Genomic DNA, 26,370 nt, shown 5'->3' with positions numbered 1-26,370 from the left:
GAATTATGCAAATAAGAGATGGACTCCACTCCTGCATGCACTTCTGAATTAAAAAATAATTAACTTTTCTGACGTTGTTGCACTGATGTGAGATATTGGAATAGTTAAATACGTGCAAAAGTATTTGTAGGATTGAGGTTTGTCTGTGGCTTAGGAAATCCTTGCATTTCTATAGCAATCTGACAATTGGTTGGCTCACTTCACTGGTTTAATATAATTTCATTCTTGGAAACGTATTGTAAGATTACCTCTTATGGAAAGCAAAGATGATTACAGTGTGTGAGGCTCCCTTCACTCCTTAGCAGCAGAGTGGGAGGATGGGAGGAAGCATCTAGCTTGTCAACACACGGTTCCGTTAAAGGCTCTTTGCGCTTGCGTTGTCTTCCTTGCTTCTTCGGGTTTGTAAGGTTCTTCTGATCCCATTAATATCCCAAATTCATTAGAATTCAAAGGTTTTAGTTTTTGTAGAGGGGGTGACTTGCTCATCTTGAGTCTTAAAACCATGTTGAGAAATTACCTGAAACACTTGACACAAAATTCGATTAGATAAAAGTCTGTTGACTAAATTGAGGCATTAGTTTTCTATTTTTAATGTGGAAAAGTAATAAAAACATTAGACATGTGTCAAATGCTGTGATGTGAAAAAGTTGAATTTGACTAAGTCTTCATTCCATATAATTGAAACAAAGCAATGCAATGACTTAACATGGATCAGAGTAAATATATATATGTACACATATACCTATATACACATATATACATATAGCAAACTCAATAGCATCTGGAATTATAATAGACGGACTAAAAAATAGTGAAGTTGCAAGATCCTGGTCCTTCTGATCTACATGGATTATCAGAAAAGTGCACTCCAGAATTTTTCTCCTCTTGGTACTGTATTCTATTTTATCATGGTTATAAGCCTTGGTAGAAATGCCTTTCAAAAACCCACATTTCCTTTAGTATCTCTCAAATAACTGTGTAATGCAACAGAATAAAAGTTATTTATTTTGTTTTATTTTGCCTCTCCAGCAGAGAAAGCCTTACAAATAAAATAAAACATGTCAACTGAGACTTTTTTTCCTGTGGAGTAAGTTTTAGTGTCTTATGCCCAAGGCTTGATTTTTTTGAACACTGTAGGAAGAAGATAGATGGGAAATAATCTTTGACTACAACAAACTGAAATTTTGAGGTGGATTGCTTTTATACTAGGCCTTTCAAAATATATTTAGAGTTAGTTCAAGAAATACTGAATTATAGACCATGAATAACTATGAGGGCAAAATCACTGAATGCCTAATTTGATGTTTGATACACACAAAGTAAAATTTTAATAGTTCTACAGGACTAGAAGTAAATATTTTGTGTAATGAGATTGTATGAGCAAGCATGGGTCTCTCTAAAAACTTATTTAAATATTTTATAATATTTTTCTGTGTTTGATTTTTGGAACAGGGGCTATAAAATTTTAAGATGTCTTGGTAGAGGACCAGAACATAGCCAGGCTGACTGAAGAGAGTGCAGGAAAGGTACTATTACTTGAGAGTTTATCATATTTCTTTTTCTTTAGAGAGGGTTTACTTTTGTCTCATTGACCATGCCTTGGTATCTGTAGCCAGCAGTGAAATCTGCACATTGGTATGCAAACTGCTTCTTGCCACCTTTCATACCCCTGGGGGGGTGGTTTTCCTTGTGGAGATTTTGTTTGGCTTGTTGTTTTGTTTTGTTTTGGTTTGGTTTTTTTCCTTTTAGAATTTTTCCCATATCAAATGGTAGCCAAGATACACAGGATACTGGTCTGAACCTTCTCTTTACAGCTATAAGCTGTGTGGTCAACTCAGGAAACCTTATCGCAAAATAAGTGTCAGAATCTAAAAACTTTTTTTTTTTTTTGCTTTTTACATGAGGAAAAAGCTCTGAATAGAGTGAATAATCAAATTTAGATTTTTTTCATGGAATAATTTTATGTTCTGTGATAGTAAAACACACTGAAGGAACATCAGGGTAGGATATGGAAAAAACTGAAAAATCATAACTTCATATAGCATAAAGAAATATGTACATATTACTCAGTTTGCATTTTTTGGCCCACAGTATGTGCTGTTTTGCAGAAAATGTGTACTTGTGTAAATGTAACTGGATTGTAATCAATAGAATTATCCACCAACAAGAACGATTTATATTAGCCAGGGGCAGGGATTCCCATTCATTAAATCTGCGGAGGACAAGCCTTTATCTATTTCCGTAGATGCAGCCTGGAGCGTCCAACATGTCATGGATTAGATAAATTGGGCTTGACATGCCTGTGTTTCTGGAAAATAGGACAAAAATTTCTTTTGTCCTTTGTATCTTGACTGCAAAAGCAGTAATGCTTTTGCCCCACCTATAGAGAATGAAGGAGAAAATTTTACTTGCTTGAAAAACTTTTTTTTTTAATTATAGGCATATTTTACATAGAGATTTGAAAAACAGACCTGAACAGTATTTTCACAAGTGTGAAGAGAAGGACAATCAACCTAATAACTGCCACATATTACAGCTCTCAAAACATTTGCCTAAATCAGCTCCATCAGGTGCAAGCTTGCCAGAATTAAAGTTTTCATAGTCCTTTTTTATAAATAGCCATTTTGTTAGAACTTCTCCACTGTAAAAGAATGTATTCACTTCCCCAGAAAAACACTAGCCCTGAGGTCAAGGGATTTTTGTGGGCTGTTGGAAACACAAGCTAAATTCCTCCGTGAAGTGAATACACATTTACACAAATCTAAACTGCTCCAAAATGGTGTCATTGTGCAAGTCTTCCCGGTTAGTCAACAGCCCAACTATTGGGACATTCCCCTGAGGCACTGAGGACTTACAAAGCAGACTTCAATATGGGCCTTTGATTAAAATACAGATCTTGATTTCTCTCAATTTTTGAAACTTTTGAAAGAATTTGTTTCTACATTATGTGTGGAAGTGTAGTTTCCATCTAGATCTGAAGAGCAGAGAAATTCTGACAGTGCTTCGAAACACAGAAAAAGTTGAATTTTTGCATTTTTCTCTTCTCATCCACAACCAATCACATCTTGAAGCAAAGCATCAGCCGAATTAGCACAGAAGAATAAATTATCCCTAACTTCGTAATTGCAGTGGCATGTGCAAACCCACAGCCTGATTCAAGGATTATTAAAACATGGTTTCAAACCGGTCCCTTATGACAGGGAATAAAGAAGTTTACAAAAGTGAATTCAATATAGTCTGTTTTGTTGTGTTTTCCCTGTTGCAGAAGAGTTATGGCTGGGATCTGTTAGCGAGAATGAAGGTACCCTGCTTGGGCAGTGGAGTCAGTTCTTTGGAATTTGTACTTTTACATGTAGAAGCACAATTACAGTTTTTCGATGGAAATAAAAACATTTACTCACCAGCATATACTGTAAATTAACAGTTAGTTCTGTGTTAACTGTTTTCCAGCATATCATATGACATGTTTACCTCTGTTTAAAAAGGGAAAAAATAAGGGTAAAATCATTTGAACAGCACAAGAGCAGCATGCGATTCCACTAAATAATGTTTGGCAAATATGTAATTTGTAGATACAATAGAGTTACACAATTACTATTATTTAAGTAGACTATAACATGTCCTATTTAAACATTATTAAAATTAAATCTTTGACCGGATATAGAATTTCCAGAAGACAACAGTTGAATTGATTCTGGCTGAGGTTCAAATTTCTCCCATTGATTTCCAACATCCTATTTTTTTTGTTTCCAGTCTTGTTTTGTCTTCTGCCATCTTAATTCCCCTTCCTTCCCCTCCATTTTCTCTCTCCCAAACTGGATGTGAACTCCTTGCCTTCAGGGTTTTGTGCTCTATCAGCACCAGCTCTCCTTTTGTGGTTCTCGTGCTGAACTCAAAGCTCTGTCCTGCAGAGCAGAACTGCTGATTATTTGCATCCCTAGCTTTTTTCTGACACATGAAGAATGGCTGACTGGTTTATCAGGACAGCAAAAAGGTTCATAGCAAGTCAGGAGTGATCTGCAAATTCCTGGTGAATTCCTCTTCCCCTTATGCTGGAAGGCTGCTGTGTTGTTAGTGGTCACGCTTTTGTCTTGTGTGAGTGTTCAACTTGAACCTGGACTTTTTGGCAGTGGGGCAAGAAAGCAACATCTGATGGCACAGTTCCATTAAGATGTAAGCTGATTTCTGTTGCTTAATGCTGAGGGGAGTGTCTCTAATCTAATCTTCAAGTACTCGGGTACTTAGCAGAAGATAGGGATATTTTTCTCTCCCTGGGACAACAACTGACTTTTTTTTTGTTTAATTGCCTGCTGATGAAAATTCAGGGTATAGTCATGGCTAACACAGTGCATGTGTGATTTGAGATGGCATAAAATTCTGTCCTAGAAAGGTTCCAACTTAGTAGTTAACTAAATATTTCATCCCTCTCTTCCCCTGTCTCTGTGTGGGCAACAAACTGTCAAGCACTGTCTGCTTTTACTTTGCTTCTCCATACAAAGCATGGGTTGCCTGCTAGGAAAACTTCAGTTTTGCATCAATTTCTTCCAGAAACTCTCAGTCACAAAGCCTCAGGCTCTTGCTTTTTGCATGAACAGCTGTATCTCCTGAGGACCAAACTTGTTTCGTTTCAATAAAATATAGCAGAAGTTTAATGAAAAGTAATGGGTTGGAGTTTGGAGACAACTAGGCCATGTGATCTAATAGGACTTTTCTGGCTTTGCATCCTGAAAAAGAAAGATATTTGTGTTTGCTGTTTTGGTTTAATTTTCTTTAAGAACTTCAGATATTTACTTCACAGTGGGAGTTAAGATATTTCATGTTGGAAAAAGTTCCTGAACCAAATACAGTAAATTCACGAATACAAGCCGCACTGAGTATAAACCGCATTGCTGGGTGTTGGCAAACATTTTGTTTTTTTGTCCATAAATAAGCCGCACCCGAGTATAAGCCGCTCTGTGTTTGCAGCGAGGACCCGCGTGCAACCAAGTTGCCAATTAGTAACAGAATCGCGGCAGGGCGGGGTTTACTGGCTCAGCTCGGGCCATGAGGGCTCGGGGCTGCCGACAGGGCTGGGTGGCCCAGCTCAGCGCTGCCGCTCGGCAGGGCCGCTCGGGGCCGGCCACCGCCACCGCTGGGCTCGGTCACCCCGGCCCGGCACTGCCCTACGGTGGCAGGGGGGGCACAGAGCCCGCCGGCACCTGCGGCAGCGATGGGAGGTGGGGATGTAGCCTGCCTGCTCCTGCGGCGGTGCCACGCGGGGACGGGAGCCCCCCGAACCATGGGGCCAAGTGGAGAGAGCTGCCCCGCCTTCCCCCGAGCCGCGGGGCCAGCAGGAGAGAGCTGTCCCTGCCTCCCCCGAGCCGTGGGGCCAACAGGAGAGAGCTGCCCCGCCTTCCCCACCCCTTGTGCTGCCTGCACAGAGCAGCTCCACCTGCCGTGCAACAGAGTATCAATTTGTAAAAACCGCGTAAATGCTGGGTTTTACTGGCAGGAGCTCGACTTTGCAGTTTGCACTGACTTGGTTTGCGCTCCCAGGGTTGAAAATGTCAGAAAATTATTCACATATTGGCCGCACCTGAATATTAGCCGCATTCCCGGTATGAGAGCAAAATTTTGGTCAAAACAGTGCGGCTTGTATTCGTGAAATTACTGTAACTTGAAGTGTTTTTAATTTAGGAATAGATACGTACAGGAAAAATGATGATATTATCTATAATTTTTCTTATCAAGTATCTTTCAAACCACCATGAACTAAAAAGTTCTTTATGTCCTGTAAAACCTACTTCTATCTGCTGTGGCAAGGGTCACTATCCAGAAGTAAATCCTGTGTTTTTGGTTCCATTCGATTTTTTCCACTTACTCTTTTGCTTACCTCTGAATGATCATAAACCTGGTAGTTTTAAACATATATGTTGGGGGTTTTTTTGTGAATCAAAACTTTTAAGTCTGTGGTAGTTTCTGATGTATTTTGCAAGCATTTATGCCCTTGTGCATGGGGAAGAAAAATTTAAAATGTGATTTTATTTCACTATGTTTTTGTCACATACATACACATAGACAGGCAACTCTGTGAGCTTTATTCAGAAGAGAATCATGGTTCAGGCTATGCAAACTGGAATAGATTGACAGAGGTATTTTCTTGGCACCCGTAGCCAAGTGCAGCTGCAAAACTGTAGACTTTTTCTCTCAATGCACCTCTCTTCTTCCTTCCCTTCTACTACCTCTGTGGACCTGGCTTTGACTTTGCTCTTTTGGCTTAGATTCTGCCATCCTTCTCCTAACTTCATAGCTTTCTGAAGTTGATTTACCTGTTATTCAGTAAAACAACAGAGGTTTGACAGCTAGCAGAAGAGTGAAGTGGTACTCTGGAAACAGGCACTAACTTGTCATGAAGTTCCATTTGCACTGTGCAGTTACAAATGTGTAAGAACACTTTCCAGTGAATTATTAACGCTAAATGAAATTATTAGTGCTAAAGAGAAGATGCATTGCTACACAGAACTATCTTCATAGAGTTTACTAGTGGAGTGTGTCCATTTCATGACATTAGTTACATATTCATCTCAGTCATATGCTTGTTTCATTTCAAGACACCAGAAGTTAATAGTTGTTTCTTCCCCAAGCATGCTTTTGAAAAATAGCATTTTAAAGCTGATAATGTATTCATCATATTCAATATATTCATAAAAATGAAAAATTCTTTCAAAATCTGTTTGCAATACAGTGTTCTGATTAATAACCCTTGGAAATTTGTGCTCATTATACCATAAACATGACCTTTATAAAACTCTCAGAAAAATTCAACTGCAGAATATGCCAGGTCAAAGACTTTTTAAAATGTCAAAAAGTGTAAAGCTTTAAAATTAACGCGATTTTTATAATACTTATCTGATGCCTGTATTTTTGCTTAGCTTATTCATTTATGGTGGGGTTTTTTTGAATCTTTGTGGTTAGGATCTACTGGAGGCTGTGACCTCAGGGGAGAGTGCTTTGGGATGCATCTTAACGACTTCAGAAGTTTCTTCCTTGTGTTTCAATGCTTAGATCCAGTTAGTTTGTAACCATGTTTTTTGCTGGACATGATCTGATAAGATCTGGTATCTCTCCAATAGAGGCTACAAACCATATACTGACTCACTGGTTAGGAGACATCCACAATATGTCAGTAAATAATGCTGCAATCAGTTCAACACTGTGACAAAATATGTTTTTAAGCTTAAAGGTGTCAAGAAACACTATGCATGCGGTTTTGGGGAAATGCACATTTGTAACACTGTGCCCTTCCTCTAACTTCATTGGGTTGTAGTGCTCCTCTGAAAACATCTATGCTTCCCAGCTTAGCTTGAGTCTGAAAGTAAATATTTCTGCTGCACGCTGAAAATCATGCTAGGGTAGCTGCTTTATGTGGGAATAACTAGCCAAGATCATAAGGAAAAGAAAAGAGAAACCTGCTTTTTATACAGAATCACAGAATTAGTCAGATTAGAAGGGAACACAGTGACTCATCTGGTCCAATCTCCCTACTCAAGCAAGGTCATCCTTAAGCACATGGCACAGGATTGCATTCAGGTATTCCTTGAGTATCTCTGGTAAGGGAGACTCCCCAAATTCTGAAAAATCTGTTCCAGTGCTCAGTCACCCACACAGTAAAGAAGTTCTTCCTCATGTTCAGCTGGAACTTCCTGTGCATCAGCTTCCACCCATTGCCTCTTACTCTATTACTTGGCACCACTGGGCAGAGCCCAACTTCATCCTATTGACACCCTCCCTTCCGACACGTTGATAAGGTCCCTTCTCAGCCATCTTTTCCATCCTGATATTACTGCATGGTGGTAGAAATGTCTAACTTGCTCTGTGCAAGACAGGCGTTTAACTTCCTTGGATTCACTTTCTTACCGAAGAAAGTACAAAGTATTATAAAGCACAAGCAGTATTGGAGGAAACTGTAAAATAGAGCTGGGGATGCATAGTTTGCCAAAAGAAAACAGAATCATGTGCAGATGTAGACTCATTGGTGAATTACTCTTCGCTCTAGCATTTATGGCACTGAAGGAAGAACAAGTTTTGACATCGTCTGTGAGATCATTCAAATCTAAGTGAAAGCACGTTCAATTTGCTATTAGCCTACAACCAGGAGAGGATATTGCAGTGCTCAGAGCACTAAATCTGGGGACCTAGAGGTCAGGTTCTTTGTCTGCCACAGATTCCTGTGTAAGCTTTGAGAAGATGATTTTTGCTGTCTTCTGTCCTAGGTTCCTAGCTGAAAAATGGGGATGATCTCTTGCCAGGTAGAAGAGTCCAGAGAATTAACTCTGGAATTTCATAGAAAAAAAGTAAGGCTGCTGGGTATTTAATTTTTTTTTTTTTTTAATTTTTTTTTTTTAATTTTTTTTTTCTGTAAGGCAAATAGAATTTAAAAGCCATTCTCAAGAGGGAGCGGGGCTGAGGTTCATGGGCATTCCAGTTTGTCTTTTCCAAAGCCATGGCTTCCAGTCTTGGGCTTTCTGGCTCTCTAGTAGTTGGCATGGCTGGTACTTGGTATGGGCAGCTGGTAATAAGCATGCTGACCAAACTGGAAAATTTCTAGTTGTTTCCTTATACTAGAAACAGGCAGAACTTTGCAGAAAGTGGAACATTCATTTTGGATCATTTAACTTTCAGTGATCCAACAGTTTCCAACAGGGAAAAAAAAATCCAAATTTGTCTGACCAACTGCAATAAAAGCCCAAAGGACTCTGAAGAGCTCAATTAGGTAGGTCATGTTGCTAAAATAAAAAGCTAAGTCTCTGCTCTTGTGCAATTTAAAATCCATATATGATGTGGCCCATACTAAGTTAGACAAATTCCTTGCTTGACAATGTTAAATACTGAAGTTCAGACCATGTTTTTTACATTATGTAAAAAAAAACCAAAAACACACCAGTATTTTATTCAGTAGAGTGTTTCCTGGGGTCCATAGCATATTTTAAATATGGGGCAAACAAGGTGATATTTTGTGGGATTAACAGGAAGTTCTGACGTTAATTAGTCTTCTGGCCTGAGTTGGGTTAGATATGCACCAATGCTGAGCATTTCCATGCCATTCAGTCAGACTTGACTTCATTAAGTCTGTAAGGTGGGCACATCTTCCTGTAATGCAGATAATAAAGGAACAGGAGGCAAAAGGGTAGCAAAATGGGAGCAGAAGCCTGAGCTTGTTTAACTTATATAATAGAAATAATGACAGGACATAATGGATATCAGAGTATGCAAGCAAATTTGTCTCTGCATTTCCCCCAGTCCAGCATCATAACAGTAGTTTCACAGGTTTCTGCATAATGAAAAGAGAAATTTACACCTAGAGGAGTACATTTGCCAATCAAAATTATTGGGATATATGATCTTATGTGTTCCAAAATGTTAGTATGTGTGAAAAAAAAGACTTTAAAAAACACTATATGATGCATAGATGAAGGTTTCTAAAACTATAATAATAAATAATAATAATAATAATAATAATAATAATAATAATAATAATAATAATAAAAAGAATTAATTTTCTGAACTATCTCACTTTGCAGGAACCAGAGAATAAATATTTTCTCTAGAAAAAATAATACTTTGAATAGCAACAAATGACCAGAGTTGATTCAAACTTTCCAGGTGAACAGTGTATGTGCTGAAAAATTCTGTCTATAAATAAACAGTGGGTACTGATCTGTGCCAATCTGGAAAAATAAAGGGAAGAAAATATTTTTGTAATGAGTCATTTTGAATTGTTATGATCTGGATGTTTGAATTTGCCAATATTTAAATAATAAAAACTGTTAAGTATCTAAGTAGGACTTGTAGAGTGTCATTTTAGGTGAAAGAAGAGTTTCAGTTGATACAATGGTGGGGTTTCTCCCCCTCTAATTGTCGCTATTTTTTGGTTTGGCCAGTGAACTGAAAAATCAATTGCTCACAGATCTCCGCAGCAGAGACAGTATTCCATTCATCCTCTTCAAAGTGTCTAACCACTGCTGGCATTGCTAACAGCAAAACCTGTGAAAGGAAAGCTTGTATGGCCACACAATGTGCTTGGTACTCAAACTGTCTCAGGAGAGCCAGCAGCATCGAGGCTGGTGTGGTTGGAGTCTCATTTTGAAGGCTCTTCTTTTCAAATGGGCTTCAAATATTTGATAGAGTTGAGTTTTTTCTTTCTTTTCTGGACCTAAGAGTGATTATATGTAAAAGTGCTATGTTTAAATGTGGCTATTGCATTTTAAAAAAAATTTTTTGGAGATTATTAAATAATGAAAGCACTCTCCAAAAAGTCTTTGAACAATAGAGATGTCAAAAGCACTTTAGAATTCTCATTTCCCCTTCTAACAGAAATAAATTTTAAAAAATAATCAAACCACTCAAAACAATGAAAAACCCTTTCAAAAACCTGAGTTCTAAGACTATAAGTGATCAGAAAATAGATTTTCTGAGCAATAAATTCTCCATTCTTGTGGTTTTTTACATCTAATCTCCTTTCAGTTCATATGTAATAATATGTAACTTATAAAAAATACAAATTCAAAATCAAAAGTTTATCTCTTTATGCGCATAAAAGATACAGGTTGCATGTTAGCTAACCTTCTGTATGCTGAGTTCGTATTTTAGCCACTTTATTACAATAACTACAAATAAGTAGTTTGGTGATTTAATGAGATTCATCTTTCGGTGCCAAGTTAGATCATTGATATTATTTATTATGGAACTGAGTTCACCTTTAAAGGGACCATTCAGCAGTTTTTGAGAAAAGTATCTGTTGTAAAAATGAAGATTACCATACAGTGATAAAAAAAGAGTACTAGTGACTATGGTCCATGACAAATTACATTAACCTAATTCCTAAAATCCACATCTACAATTCATGTCATATTTTCTCTGTTAGATCTCAGACAAGTTTATTCCTTTGGTTTTGGATGTCTTAAAATTTTATCAGATTCTCTGAAAATATGAATGTGATATCTGGTATTTCAGATCATGAAATAGCATTATTCACCATGGATAGCCTGCTGTTCTTAAATGCTTGTGTCTTTATTGCCTTTTTGAAAAAATCCCTCCAAATATACCAGATATTTTCTTTGGCCCACTGGCAAACTTAATTCATAACAAATTAAAAGTTCTAGCTAATATTGAGTTATCCAAATGTAAGTTTATTAACATTTATAAGCTAGACCATGAGATCCCCACATATCCTTTCCCTTTTATACTTTAAAATAGCCTGAGTCAGTGTTCTTGAAAATTTTCTTGAAAATTCCTGTTTTATCTCAGGCTCTCGAGGATATATTTTAATGCTTACTGCATGTGTACTCTTAGATATTATGATCCTATATTAAAAAAATATTAATGACAGCTTTTGAAGTTCTTTTAAAGTCTCCTAGAAGTCAACTTTTCAGTTGGAAATGTGTGGTACTTTCCCAGCTTCTCCACTGAGTCATACCAGCTGAAGGGTTCTCTGAGCTTTTGCCAAGGCAGAATGTGTGTATTTTTTTGACCTCAGACAAGTTATCATGGAAATATTAAAAGAGGTGTGAGATGGGTTGTAAAACATGGAAATATCCATATCTTAGAGAAAACACTTTATGATCCAGAAAACCAACTCAGACTCTAGGAAGGAAGGGAACGGGTACATTAATTAATGTCTGCTGTATTCAAAATAGTCACGCACATGGGCAGAAGTAAAAAATCACAAAGTAATGAAGGAATGAAAATAAAATTCTGACGAGATTTGCTTTTTCACTTAGTGTTTATGGTTGTAATAGTGATGGAAGAACTGCAAAAGATTTAGATTAATGGGGTATTAGTTTAGAGTTTCTGCCCAGTTTACATACCTCCAAGTTTCAAATGCATTGCAAAAAATTATCTCCATTTTTGTGTCTGCAAAAGCTGAGCTAGATTTTTCCTTAGGAGGGACTATTTGATAATGCATCTTGTGATTCTTTTTCTGGAAACTAAATCTGCAGTTGATTTTAAACTTGAAGGATTGGGAAGGAGGGTGTGCCTGAAGAAAGACTATGCAAAGAAAGATGTGAAGTAACTTTCTCTGTGGCCAAGTCCCAAAATATAGTAATAGGTGGTTATGAAATGGTTGAGTTGTTTGTTAGGGAACCTAAAGAATGGGGATCTTGGCCTGCTTGAAAAACATTAAGGAAACTTGCTATTTATTATCCTGTTTTAAAAATCGCCCTGCTTTATGATGTCTGTTTACTCTGGGGCTATTTTGTTTGGTTTCCTTTGTGCATAGTCAGTCTTTGTGATTCTCTTAATCCAGATTTTAGGGTAAGTACTTACAGCTGTTTAGAGTCTTTACCTAACACCACTCCAAGGAAAGTTTTGGGTGAACTGGGCACAAAAATTTACATGGGAAACTTTCTTTTCAGTAAGTGCTATTTCATTAAAAGCAAAATTTTCTCCAGAATGTCTTAACTTTTTGTAAAGAATTGTCACAAAAAAAAAAGGTAAGATTAAAACTTTAGCATTTTTAATGATACTTTTTTTTTTTTGAATGATTATCATTTTAAAATCTATTTTCAGTTCCATAGTGAAACATGGTCTCATAAGTCAAAATGGGGTAGAGGGGAACCAGAGGAAAGGCTTGACACCAGTATTTGTTTCTATTAATACTCAAAACAAATAAAATGTGCTAATTCTTATGGAATGGACAGTTTGAGGCACAACAGGCAGGAATCATCTCTTCTTCTGTTTTTGTCATATTCCCTTGGTTCAGGCAAGAAAGGTCTTGTGCTGATGTTCATATCACCAGTGGTTTCAGGAGAACCTGTTTGATTGGGCTGTGTCACCAAGAGCATGAACCTCATGTTGTGCACATGGTTTTGTAGCAGGTGGGCTGTCTGTGCCCACAACATGGTGTTGTATTGCAAACCAGATTACCCAGTGGCAGGGCAAAATTTCTGGTCCCAACTGGAGACACAGAACTGGATCCCTGCATAAAAATGCAGTTTGGCATTGGACGAGTTCTCAAAAACTGTAGTATAGGAAGGGGCAAAACTTTGCTGCAAGCTTTTTGCCAAAGTTGTATGCTCACATTTACTTTGGATGTATAGCCAGTGCCTCTGTCCAAGAGATTATCTTGCCTTTGTGATTTACATTGTCTGAAAATTGAAGAAGCAAATTATTACTTCAAACTTGGTCAAAATGCTGAGCCAATTAAGCTTTTAAGCAATTAAGCTTTAAGTTGTATTATTCTTGGTCTCCCTGCAAAGAAAATTAGGGTAACAATATTGACATGAATTTATGAATTTCTCAAATGTCTGAACATGCATCTCCCATTTAGAATCTGATTCTCCTCCTCTTTAGAAAGGCATGAGACTCTAGCATCACTAACTTGTAAGAGTGGAATTAGAAAATTTTTTTTTATCCTGCCATTTTAAGTAATTGTAGCATGCTCCTCATAAAGACAAGGTTATCTATGTGAACTTCAGGTAATAACAGTAATACTGAACATCAAGCACAGGCTGTGGACAAAACCTATCAGTGTTGTGGGATTTTATCCTAGTTTTATTGGTCAATGTTATCCAAACCTTGCTGGTAGAAAGCTTGTAAAAAGGCTGACATTGAACCTTCACCTTCATTGCGACTTGATCAGCAGTGCTGCATCTGCTAAGGGAATGCTATGGAGGTCTTTGTGGAGAGACTTATCCTACACAACAGTGAAATCATCATAAGCAAATTTTATGGTTCTTCACTGTAATCCAGCGTTCTGTAACACTTGGAATTTATCTGTGTGCACTCTTAAAGAGCTCTTCCCAGTGGACTTCTACCCCTCTCCATCCCTCTGCTGATGGTTTAGGTGTGAAATAGTTAACAGTGGCATTCTCAAAGGTTGTCCAAGCCAAGCTGAGTCACAAAAATGGTTGCCATTGCTTCAGTTTTTCTGTTGCAGATTCTAGACTATGACTGTGCGTGTTAAATGGAAAGAGAAGTTAATATTTGCAGCCATAAACATTAAAGAATTTTTTTAAGCAAAGGTTCAGGTTTCATGATGCCTCTCACATGCTCCATCATTTAAGGACGTCTGATACTATTGAAAAAACAGAGAACAGCTGTGCTCCTGAACATACTAATTTTCTGTGCCACTGTAGCCAGGACTGTGGTAGATTTTAAAGTCTGTTCCAGAGGCTCTGAGTCCCAGCCAAGGTCCTGCAGAGCTGGCTGGATTTTTCCATTTAAAGCTTGTTCTCGTCCCCAGATGGCTTTGCATCGCACTGGCTGGCAGCAGCAGGTGCGTGAGTGCCGAGTCATGCCACAGGAAAGGATCACAGAATAGAAATATTTCATCCTCTGTGGCTTGGTATCTTAGATGAGTTTGGGACAGCAATGCTGTGGCTCTAGGTAATCCGAACCTGTGAAGCTCTTCTCCATAGCTCTGCAATAATATACCCAATGAGCTGTGTCCCCAAGCACAAGTGACATTTTTCAGTCCAGTTTACATTTGTATTCATGAGTTACAGAATGTTTGATTAGCCTCAAATTCTTTGCTATTGCCAGGCAAATGCACCTTGAAATTTCTGTGTGATTCTGTACAATCTCAGGTCCAATCTGTATATTTTGCTTTACTAAGAGTGACTTCTTTCTTTCATGATATGTGAAAGTTTTATATAGGTAAAGCTAAGTATTTCCAGCATTTTAAAAAGTACCTTTATGGGTCTTTCCTATGCCGAAGTATGATTTGCATGTTTAACACTGCCTTATCATCATTCTGACCTGTTAGATTTATTTTTACAGTGTTTTTGTAATAATGTCATGGGAATGTAGCAATTGCCAAAGCAATGGCAATCAAATACTTGATAATTCTATGCTGCTTGTGCTCTGATTTTGCTATATTCTCAGCTGCTGCATTCCAAGACTTGGTTTCTTATACACTTACATTACGCTTACACCACATTCTACACTTACAATGTAGAAACTACCCCCAAAATGGCAGTTACTCTTGGGTATAAAAACCATCACAAGATTGTATTGATCCCTAATCCACTACCTTTAATTTACTAGTAATTCACAGTGAAACACTTCACAGAGGAGTGGAAAGTTGGTAAAAAATACGGTCTTCAAAATTTAGCTCCAGCTGAATTTATACCTAGAAGCAGAACTTGGATGATCTTCTACAACTGGTTAATTAAGTCATTTGGTTTTGACATGGCAAACTTTGTTAGCAGATTTGCTGGCCAAATATGGAGTGATTTAATATATCATTCTGACTACTTTATATTAGTGCTCCTAAAGGATGTATGCAACTTGTCTAATGAAATGTCTGTATGTATGAGAGAAAAAAAAAGAAACAGATTTCAGATATCTCCCTCTGTTGATCTGTCTGCCTGTGTCTCTGTTCAGTGAGTAGGGTAAAACTCCCCTTTCATTTTTTTTCAGTGTTTCTTGGACTCTTACCAGCAGGTTTTTGCAGTCTGTTGCCTGCCTCTCAGATTAGAAGAACACTGGCATATTTTAACAGTTTCCTAGGATCCAAATAGTCTTTAATTAACAGGGAATTGATGTTTTGGAATGCAACCAGCATAGGAGACACTGAAAGCAGAGAATGAACTTGGATCCTTCCAGCTTGTAACTGGCTGTGGGCAGGGGCAAACAAATAAGCAAAATAGGGTCGACTGCAAACACGTAGTGCCTTATTGGTATGCAAGAGGATTTCTTCATTCGCATTACGTTCCCACAGAGCTGGTGGTTAGCCGGGAGGAGCTTTCTGCTGCACAGTCTGAATCAGCTCCGCCCCTTGCAAAGAGCAGAAAGTGTTCATCAGTACCTTGCCATAAGCAGAATTTCAGTGGCTCCTGAAATTGTTATTTTTAGATTCGTATTGATCAACTGTTGAGGCAGCAAGGTATGTTGTGTTTGTGAGGTTTAGGTTGAAATGGAAGCTGTTGGCTCCATGAGAGAGCATTTAATTAAAAACATCAGAAGTCCTCAAATAGCATGACTTTTGCTGAGCTGAATAGCAAGTTGTTCTTTATCTTTTTTAATAATCTGCCTTTGTAGGGTTGAGCAACAGGGTAGGGATGAAACACTGCAATTATAAGAGACTGAGACTAGCTGAAGCTTTCAAGGGAAGTTAGACATATGCTGAACTGTAGTTCCAGACTGTCCATGGAAATAAATGTTTTATAAGGTAATTCTAATCATGGTAGACTGAAACTTGAAGCAATTGCTGGCAAAAAATTATGACCAACTCAGTCATTGGGTCAGCTGTGCTTCTTTTTCAGTAACGCAGTAATTTTCGGACAAGTCAAAATGTATTTATTTGAGCCAACATTGTCTTTTTATTGTTGCTGTGTAGGTGTGTGTGTGTGTGTACTGGCTTTTATCCCACCTCCTGCTAATCACGTCACTTGCTGAATGCCTTCTGTCTCTGTACGTGTAGGTGGTACATGCCAGAGCCCTGCTCTTCCAGCCCTTGTGCGTCCTCCTGCACCACCCTTGCAGCCATCGCTGGATATTAAGCCGTTCCTCCCATTTCCTCTGGACACTGCCGCAGCAGTGAATCTCTTCCCCAACTTCAATGCAGTAAGTACCCTCCCAACAGCTACACTGAGCCACAGCTTCTGTGAAAGACTCAAGAGGGCACAAAGGAAGATTTTATGTACTCCATTAAACCTGGAATATCCTCTCCCTTACTGAGGGCCAAATAGCTCTTTCAGACACGCTGATGGGCTGTAAATTGAAGCCTACCTGAGTGTTAGTCAGAGAAATGTAGGAGGAAAAAAAATTATATGATCCCGAGTGACATGCAATAAAGTTTCAGGCCACATTCAGTCCCAGGGCTTGTGAATTTTCCACAGTAATTTAGGACGTGCAGAGCTTCACTAATTTACAGTTCACTGCTACTCTCAGAGAGGGAAAGTTTCAGAGCAATGGGATTCTACATCCCATCTCCAACACACTTCCTGAGAAATACTAAAAATTTACAGAGCCTAAAGAAGAAAACTCTGTTGGGGCAAATAAAGTAAGAATGAGAACAGTATTAGCTTCTGTGTGAGCTATTCAATAGCAAACAATCAAGGGTATTTTTTTCAGGTTAAGATGTGTTATTTCTCATGTCTTAGATTTAAACTAGGATAGATATCTCACATTTTTGTTTTATTTAGTCATGTTATGTATGATTGTGAAAATCCCATTCCTTCTTTGTATTTTAATTATTTTACTGACATATGTCATCAATGTTCCGTTTTTCTTGTTTCAGACTCAGATAATTAATGCTCAAAAAAAGGGTCTACTTTGGTTTTATGCTAATTTTGACTTTATAGAATTATGCACCTTTTCAATAACTTTTTGGATGCTTTTTTCCTTATTTTCATATACTCCATATGCAAAAACCCCTCTTAAGAATGCGTGCTTACCTATTTTGAGAGACACAGAGGGGGTAGAATTTTCCATTATGAACCAATTCTAATTGACATGCAGAAATCTTAATTAAAATAATTAAGAGTAGTAAAATAACATGAAGAACATGTGCATTCTAGAAACAATTTATAGCAATCAGTAGCCTATTTCTCTAATTAAATGTTTATTTTTTACCTTTCATAGATGTTCATTTTGCTTTAAAGTAATTAAAATAAGCTAATTGTCAAAACTATTTATACAATCTTAAATTCAAGAAATTCACAACATTAACAGAGAAACTACAAGCTACAAGTCTTAAAATGCACAGAAACAATAAGTCGACTTCTTTAAATTTAAAAAGTGTGTTTGTATGCCGCAAGGTTTTAAAATGTGCTGGGTTTAACCAAGCACATAATAACCCATAATGAAATGGATGCAACTTTAGACTTTTTGGTGTGCTTTAGAGTTTAGTTCTTTTAACCACTTGTGCCTTGTGATCACTGTTTGTAGCTACAACAATAGACCAGCTGAATTTTTAAAAGATATCTATTAGAATTTCTCATATTTTTTTCTCAGGATTTTCCATGGTTCAGAGTCTTCAGATTGTTTTGCTAGTTGTTTAATTATATAACTGAAATGGAATTTTAATGATGAATGTTAATAATTGTTAATCCTTTGTTACTCTATAGATTTCCAGTTTCTTTCTTCTTTCACAGACTGCTTTGCTACTATAATTATTTTGAGGGAGGGATGGATAAGTCATGCTCATATTAATCTGGAAGTAAGAAAGTAAAAATAGACTCATATCAAAACCATGTTATTCCTGAACATTATCTTAGTAGCATATAATTTGGTGAGAGCACAGTTAAAGTGAGCCTAGTTTTCAGGAGTGGGACTTGAAGCCCTTTTTAACAGCACTCTGAAGTATGTTCCCATGCAAAATACTGCTTCCTGTGATGTGTGGCCATCTGCCAAGTCCACCTTTGGCAGATATGTCAGGCCTGAGTGTGAGGATGCTGTCATCAGAGCTGTTGTCACCTGCCTTGCTGCTCATACTTTATGCCTTGCAAAGTGACCTCTGCCTTCTCATCATGTGTGCTGACATGCAGCATCATCCTCTGTGTTCCCATTTTCTTTGTGAACAGCACATTATTGAACGCTGCTATGTTTAGCTCATATGCCAGGGATGGTTAGCAGCAACCTTCAAATCTATAGACTAGCTGAGTAGTTTTGCATAGCTCCAGAAATGCTCTCCAAACCCAATGAAACTTTTGGGGACGCATCAGCTGCTGACTGTTATCAGCCCAAGAAGAAGGTAACCCACACATCATGTCAGACTTTAAACAGAACTTCTGACAGGGGCTTCAGTATGTGAATGTGAGACAGAAAAAAAGTGTTTAATAAAAAAATTATCTTCGTAAATATGCCTCTTCACGATGTTAATGATGCTTTATCTTCATAGACTTCCCTGACAATCCTACACAGTGTCTGTGGAGTATCATTTATGCTCTGTGGCTAAACCCAGGTTAAGCAAGTGATCCATAACAGAATACCTGAACTGGATGTTCTTTCTCATGTTGTCAATAAATTAGCATTTCCTTTGACTGAGACATGAGGATCATAAATTGAGACGTAGGAAATGGATTTCTAAAGACCTCTTGACCCTCACACAGGAACAAATTCCACAGGACCTAATGTGTTTGACAGCATATCTGGACTTCTTCCCAAAAGGCTAGAGGGAAGTCTAGAATTTTGGCCATTTATAGGCCACTACTCAACAGCCTTCACTTCAGAATAGCATGACCAAGAGGAAACGAATAAAAGTTCAGACATGTTTCAGAGATAAAAAGTAGTCTCTGGCAATCTTAATTAGCATGAGAGTTTGGTTGTGATGGACACAGGCATCTGAGCTAATCAGCCTAAGGTTCTTCACAAAATATAATGGAGAAGAACAGCAATTTCTCCAAGTTATGCATGGATAAAAATGCACAAAGGTAGCTTGGAATGCAAGCTATATGTCTAGTTTGGCATGAAGTGAAGTGAACCCTGAAAGTTCTCATTCATTTATTCATATTATAATGAGGGACTGGCTCAGCTGCATCTACATTTAGATGAATACCACATTATAGGACAGGTCATAAGCTATTAACAGCTTATACATTAAATTCCACTCAGAAATCAGATGACAGAAGTGCTGACATTGTATTGTATGTTTACAGAGGAATGCTCCCATTTATTAAGCATTTGTGTCTCTAATTTTGTCTGAAGACAGTCTTCAGGGAATTTGAGGATTCAGATGACCTGGATAGAAAGATTAGGAGAGGTAAAAGCAAAAGTAACTTACCAATGGAGAAAGTCAGACATGTACATAAGAACTAATAAAACCAAATACTATCCTTAAGAATTGCAAATAATCCTAGTAAGGTGTATTTTATAACTTTTTTCACTCTATTTCAGTTCATTTCTTTATTTGTTACTGATGGCTTTGCTCTAAAAGAAATTCAGTTTTTGCTGGCTGCTTCTGAAGAAAACGTTCATCACTGATTTCCACAAAGGCAAAAGCTTTCAGTGAAGCAGAGACTAGAACAGAGAACATGGAGTATGCAAACCTTTATCAGTAATATCCCCAGACAGAGAGTAGAGGGCAAAGTTAAAAACTGAGGAACCTGAGAAAAGTCAGGAAGACAAAGTTTGAACCTTCAAACCATTCAGTTTCAGGAGGAACATTTTCTATTTATACAAGAACGTGTAAAGCAAACATAGCAATTAACAATCTGCTTAGCTGAACATTTGTAGGTGCTGTGCTCTTAATTGTGAAGCAAATGGGTACCCTCAAGTCTCGTGTAAAAGGAAATTGTAACAACACAGCTGTTTAAACTGAAAACAGCCCACTGGAACCGACCCTGAAGAATCCCAGGTTCATTGCAAGTTTATCTGATCTAATAACATGAATCAACCGGATGAGTACGGTTATTAAAAATGTTTATGTAGCTTTTTCAACTATGATTTGAAAACTTTCAGAGGAATATAAAAATAATTGAATTGTTCTGAAAATAGTTTGAGATAATTTATTAAACATTAGGTATGTTTCTGCATTTTCATCTGCAGAGGGAGAAGTTTTAAGTCTGTGTATTTCTAAGAATTAATTCTTAGAGATGCAAAGCTTTAACAGTTGTATAAAACATGCACTGCTCTTTGCATGTGAATGTGCATATTCTGTTCATGAGCTAATGGTTTGTTGTGGAAAAATTTCACAAAGCATCAAAGTCTAGAAGTTAATTAACTTGCAGAAAAATATTGATGAGTCTCTGGTCTAAGAGGAGATCCTTATTTTTAAAAGACATCCAACATCAATCCTAAGCTGATGGACCCTATGACAGAGAAAAATCTCATGTAGACATTTTTTGTAGTCTCCAAAGCACAGATGCATCAGAAATTAGGTTTTACCTATTTCCAAAGCTCTCAGAATTATATACTTCAGACTCCTAAGCAGGAGACAGAATTTAAAGTTGAAACTGCAGGACATTTGCCATTACAAGGTAGAAAATTGGACAGTGCATTGCACTCCTTGTTTGTTTATTATTTGAAGGATATGCTAACAATTTTTCTGAAAAAAATTCTAAAAAAACATTTTATCACAATTTGTAGTATGAGCACAATCTGTAATGGAAGAGGTACACAGTGTAGAAGATCTGAATATGTGCTTAGAGAGAGAGTGATGCTGCTTGAAAAGCTCCATCCCTAACTCCAAATGAAAGCCTTGTTGCTAATAGAAAGTTTCCCAAATAAACATCCTTTGGAAAGAGACATTACTACAGTTTTGACTGGAAAAGTATGGCTTGGAAGAGCAGTGGCAGTGTTGGAGTTGTACTAAACGTGGATAGAAAGTGGACTGTTACTGTGCAGGCATGTTTCTTATGATCCATCTGTAGTAATCCTTGCTCAGTTCCCTGATTTTCCTTTTTCTGTGCTAATAGCCCCAGGTGCTGTATTAAGAGCTTCATATTTCACCTCTCCCTGGTTATGGGAAAGGAGGAGGAGGAGTTAGCTGTGTCCATTGCCCCTAGGTTGGGGCTCCAGTGGCAGCTTGGGTTGGAGTTCCAATGTGGTGCTTCTTGCTTCCTGAAAACCACCCTCTGCAGCAACCTAGCAGCTTCTAGGGCAGCACAAAGGCTGCACTCTCTCTTTATAGAGAAGAAACTTGTGTTTGTATGTATAGTCTTCCCCTATTGCGACCAGACAGCTGATAGAAATGGGCAGTGTGGAAAACCTGCTTGCTGAGAAGTATTTCTGGGAAGCGTTATGTTGGAAAATGTGGAGAAAACCCGTCAGAAAGCTGTCAGAAGAGATTTAAAAAATCTTGTCCTGAGGCTCTTGTCCTGGATAGCTATTTTATCTAGAAGAGAGATATGTGCTGCAGAAATGATGTGCCGGTTTTCTCGATGTTATGAATAAGGAGTAGTGTTTGGATAGTGAAGACTGGAGGAGGACCTTGAAATATATGTTAGTTTTTTTAAGCATTATTGGCCTGAAAATTACAAAACAAAGTCAATTTTTTGTATGCCACTACGTAATGATTTTCTTTTATGCTTTCTGACTTAATTGAGTAGAGTAGCATAACAAGACTATTTTTCCTCATCATATAAAATCCTTTTATGTTCAGGAGTGATGACATGCTTGTCAGAATGCTTTGTTTCCAGAAGAGGATAATCAGGCAACAACACAATGGCCTAAGTCAGATGTGAATCAAAATGGAATATTGCCTATATAGAAGAACTTGGCAGCTAAAATATGGTTTGTGCTGATTTTTAATGTTATTTCCATGAGAAGGCCTTTTATCAAGTGGAGAACTGTAGTGCACCAAATTTTTGTCAGAGGGGCTTATTACTTATATGGCCAATCTTCGAGTAGTTGTACATTTACAGGTATCTAGAAACTGAGGGTTTGACATCCTCATTTCCTTACATAGCGTGACAGTTAAGCTGTAAGATGGCTATACTCTTCTTTACAGTCTATATCTCTGTTGCTGTTTAGCTGAATGTTAGGGAACAATACAAAAATAATGACTGGGCTCAGGAATTCTTTATTATAATAACATTTTCATTGCTACCCAGAATGTTTAATTAAGTCTGCAGCAGAAGTAGAGGAATTAGAAAATGAGCAAACCCAAGAAAATCCTGGCAATTTAGATGTTTTTGTTTGGTTCTTGCAAAACAGGAATGAATCAACATCAGTATGAAATATTCAGTCACTTGATTTGACCAGATTTATTTCTCATCCACTTAAATCCTTAAGCTACACCCTGGGTTCTGTTTGAAACACCAGTAAAACACTGATTTACTGATGCAGAGGAAAGATGCAAAGCTCAGGGAACATCAAGAAATTAAGCTTTTTGCCTTTTTTCCAGTTTTGAGTCAGATTAGGCTGGATCCAGATCTCTAGGCATACTCTGGCTGCTCTTATGTATGGTCTACACTCTATGCCTTGCACAGGGAGGAGAGATTATATTTTGACTTGGTACAAATGAGTGTTCCTGAAGCATGGTCACCTGTGACTGCATGGATGTTATTTCTGCTTGTAGTGTCACAGGTCCCTAGGACCTGTCTCCAGAGTCATGGCTGTTATGGTCTTTGGACTTGATGCACTGAGGAGTATCTGTCCTTAGTCCCTTTGCAACCTCCTTTATTTTTTTTTCCTCTCTTTTCCTCTATATCTATGAGTCTATAATACGACTTGTAGTTGGGCTTTCTGCAAGTTTATACCCAGAAAACAGCAATTTTTTTTAATTTTTCTCTTAGAATTATCTTATGTTTTAGCAGCATTCCTGATCTGTGTTTGGAATTGCTTACATTGAGCCCATGTGAAGCTCACAAAGTCCGAGGTCAGAGCTGTACCTCATATTAGTACAGACTGGGAGCTCCAACAATTGAGAGCAGCCCAGTGGAGAAGGACTTTGGGGTATTGATGCATGAAAAATTGATCATGACCTGGCAAAGTGGAGTTGCAGCCCAGAAAGACAATTGTAGCTTGGGCTGCATCAAAAGCAATGTGGCCACTAGATCAAGAGAGGTGATTCTGTATTCTACTCTCATACAACCCCCAGCTGGAGCACAACATCCTATTCTAAGGCCCCCAATGAAAGACTGTGACATATTAAAGCAGGTTATGAGGGTCAGGAAAATTATCAGGGCAGTGAAACACCTCTCCTATGAGGAAAGACTTGAGAGAAATGAGGTTGCTCAGTCTGGAGAAGAAAAAACTCTGGGGTGACCTTATTGTGGTCTAGCAGTACTTCAAAGTACTTCTAAGCCTCATCAAATTTGGCCTTGAATAACTCCCATGGGGCAACCTGTTCCAGTGCGTCACCATCCTTACAGTAAATATTTTTTTCCTAATATCAAATCTAAACCGCTTTCATTTAGAGCCCATTCTTCCCTGTCCTGTCACTACATGTTCTTGTAAATAGTCTTGTTTGGTCTTTCCTGTAAGTAGGAAAGCCTGGAAGGCCACAACTAGGTCATCCTGAAACCTTCTCTTTTCCAGGTTGAATAGTCATGATTCTCTCAGCCTTTCCTCTCAGGAGAGATGCTCCATCCTCCTGATCAACTTGGTGTCCCTCCTCTGCACTCCGTCCAAGAGGTCCTCCCTGTGCTGGGAGCCCAGAGCCAGATACAGTGCTCCACGTGGGGTTTCACCAGAGGGAAGCAGAGGGGCAGAATCCCTCCCCTTTACCTGCTGGCCATGCTGCTTTGGACACAGCCCAAGATAGGATTGGATCTCAGGGCTTTGAGCATGCACTGCTGGGCCATGTCCAGCTTCTTGTCAACCACCACCCACAAGTCCTTGTCAACACTACTGCTCTCGATCTCTTCATCCCCAGCCTGTGCTGATATCGGGGGTTTCCCTGACCCAGCTGCAGCACTTTGTTCTTGGTCCTGTTAAACCTCATGAGACTCCCATAGGCCCACTTCTCCAGCCTGTCTAGGTCCCTCTGGACGGCATCCTGTCCTCCAGGTCTGTCAACAGTACCACTCAGCGTGGTGTCATCTGCCAACTTGCTGAGGGTGCGCTCAATCCCTCTGTCAATGCCATTAATGAAGATCTTAAATATATTTAAGTTGTATTGTATTACATCAAGATATTATTAAAGATACTAGGTTGCAGATGCCATCGAAAGTGTTCAAGGTCAGGTTTGGTGGGACTTTGAACAACCTGATCTGGTGAATGATGTCCTTGCCAAGGGCAGGAGATTGGGCCTGGAGATCTTCCTTTCAACATAGCTCATTCTCTCTCAGATTTACCACAACTTATTTGAACAGTTTTAGGATTATGTTCCAATTAGTGAATCAGCATTTTCCTATGCTTATGACAAGCAGCTGTCACCTCCCATTGCACAGAATACAATAGCCTTGAGACCTTCAAGGAGTTTGTAGGGTACAAATGGGTAGATACGATAAAAATATAAATTTAAATTTTTTATTTTTATTTAAGTTAAATTTGTATCAAGGGTGCTCTGTCCTTCCATAATTGCTTTCTGAAGAAATTCAGGTTTCTAGGGTGTGTGTTCCCCTGGGAAGCAAATCTTAAGGTTATCTTAAGATAGCCTATGTTTTTTGTCATTTCACCTTGATGAACATTATAATACCTATCCTTGAAATCATCTCTTTAAGTGTAATGTGGATGGAAACAATATACCCATTTCCTGTTTGCTGTCCAGTTTTTGGAGTGTAATGTGTGTCTTTGGTTAATCTGCTTTGATTTATCTGGAATATTTATTTTCTGTAAGTATGCGTGAAATAGCATTTCCTGTCTTTGGCCTTCTGCACCTACCATCTCTGTGCAGTCCCATGGCCTCATTCAAGGTCCTTATGGCCACCACCTCATTGCTGGTGGTCATTTGGCCATCTGCAGATTGTATGTACTTTTTGGGTGCAGGTAAGATGTTGCTTTTTGTGGAAGCTGAGCTTATAGTACATGCACTTTCATCTTCTGTTTGATAGCTCACAGTTTTTTCAGGACTTTTCACACAGTGTATCACTCTCCAGTGACTCAGCACCTTGTCTCTGAGGAAGAGATATTTGTACTGCTCCTTCTTGTCACAGGAGAATGGGTGAATTTCTAACTTTTCTCCACCAATTCTCATGCCATAATTAAACAGGTCTCAGACACAAACACCATTTGTATAAGCTCATAACTCTGCTATTACATAAATGGACACACAGTAGGCCATGGAGTATAAACTTGAAGATGTTCTCATAAGCAGTGTTACAGGCTGGAAGTGGTCTCTGGGAAAAGGACTACACATACCTAAAAATGACATACAACAGTTTTCAGTGTATTTTAAAAATTTACTTAAGTGGTTTCTTGCTCCTAAAGCAATCAATAGGATCCAAGCACCTCACAGTTGTTTAACTGGTGATTAATGAAAGGAAAAGAATAGACTTTGAGTCATCTTGTCCTGCCTTACACGTCTCCTGGAGGGCCCTGCAACGCCAACCAACATGCTGTTGGGAAGTCACAGTACCCAAGGCAAAGGCAACAGCTCAGCCTTCTGTGGGGGCTGAGGGTCCCTCAGGCTTTTCCTTTGAATGCAAAACATTTTCATAAAGGAAATTAAATGGAGTACTCTTCAGATTTATCAAGTCTTGATGAGTAAAATTACTTAAAACTAAATTTTATAACGCATTTTGTAAAACATTTTAAATAATGTTTTAATCAGTTGATGTTTATACCCTTTGCCTTAATAGCACTCAGATGAAAAAGATCAATGAATTTTTTATTCTGCAAAGACTATAAAAATTTAATGGTTCGCATAATAAGTATAACTCATAAAATCTACAGTTTAAATATGGATTGTTATTAACCTGTTTTTAAAAAGCTGCAATTAAAGTGAAAAGGAATTACTTAAAGCAATGATTTTATTAGTGTAGTCTGAGGATGAAAAAAGTGATAAAATTCTAAAATCACTGTTATTTCTGTTGAGCAGACAGACATTTGGAAGAATTT

The 26,370-nt window shown here is 38.1% G+C and overlaps 1 protein-coding gene across 4 annotated transcripts in view; it reads left to right on the top strand.

Annotated features, from left to right (window-relative positions):
* The window catches only part of ZNF385D (zinc finger protein 385D), a 436,474-nt gene that overhangs the window by 272,553 nt on the left and 137,551 nt on the right, over nt 1-26,370 (top strand). For all 4 annotated transcript variants that reach the window (XM_033053704.2, XM_033053719.2, XM_033053712.2 and 1 more), the window contains one exon: nt 16,406-16,548. In XM_033053704.2, coding sequence (XP_032909595.1) covers nt 16,406-16,548 — 143 coding nt within the window. The remainder of the gene's footprint in view (nt 1-16,405; nt 16,549-26,370) is intronic.

The sequence above is a fragment of the Catharus ustulatus genome, chromosome 1 (assembly GCF_009819885.2).
Source record: "Catharus ustulatus isolate bCatUst1 chromosome 1, bCatUst1.pri.v2, whole genome shotgun sequence".
Lineage (NCBI taxonomy): Eukaryota > Metazoa > Chordata > Aves > Passeriformes > Turdidae > Catharus > Catharus ustulatus.
Note: the sequence above shows the minus strand (reverse complement) of the source record. Positions and strands in the feature narration are given on the sequence as shown.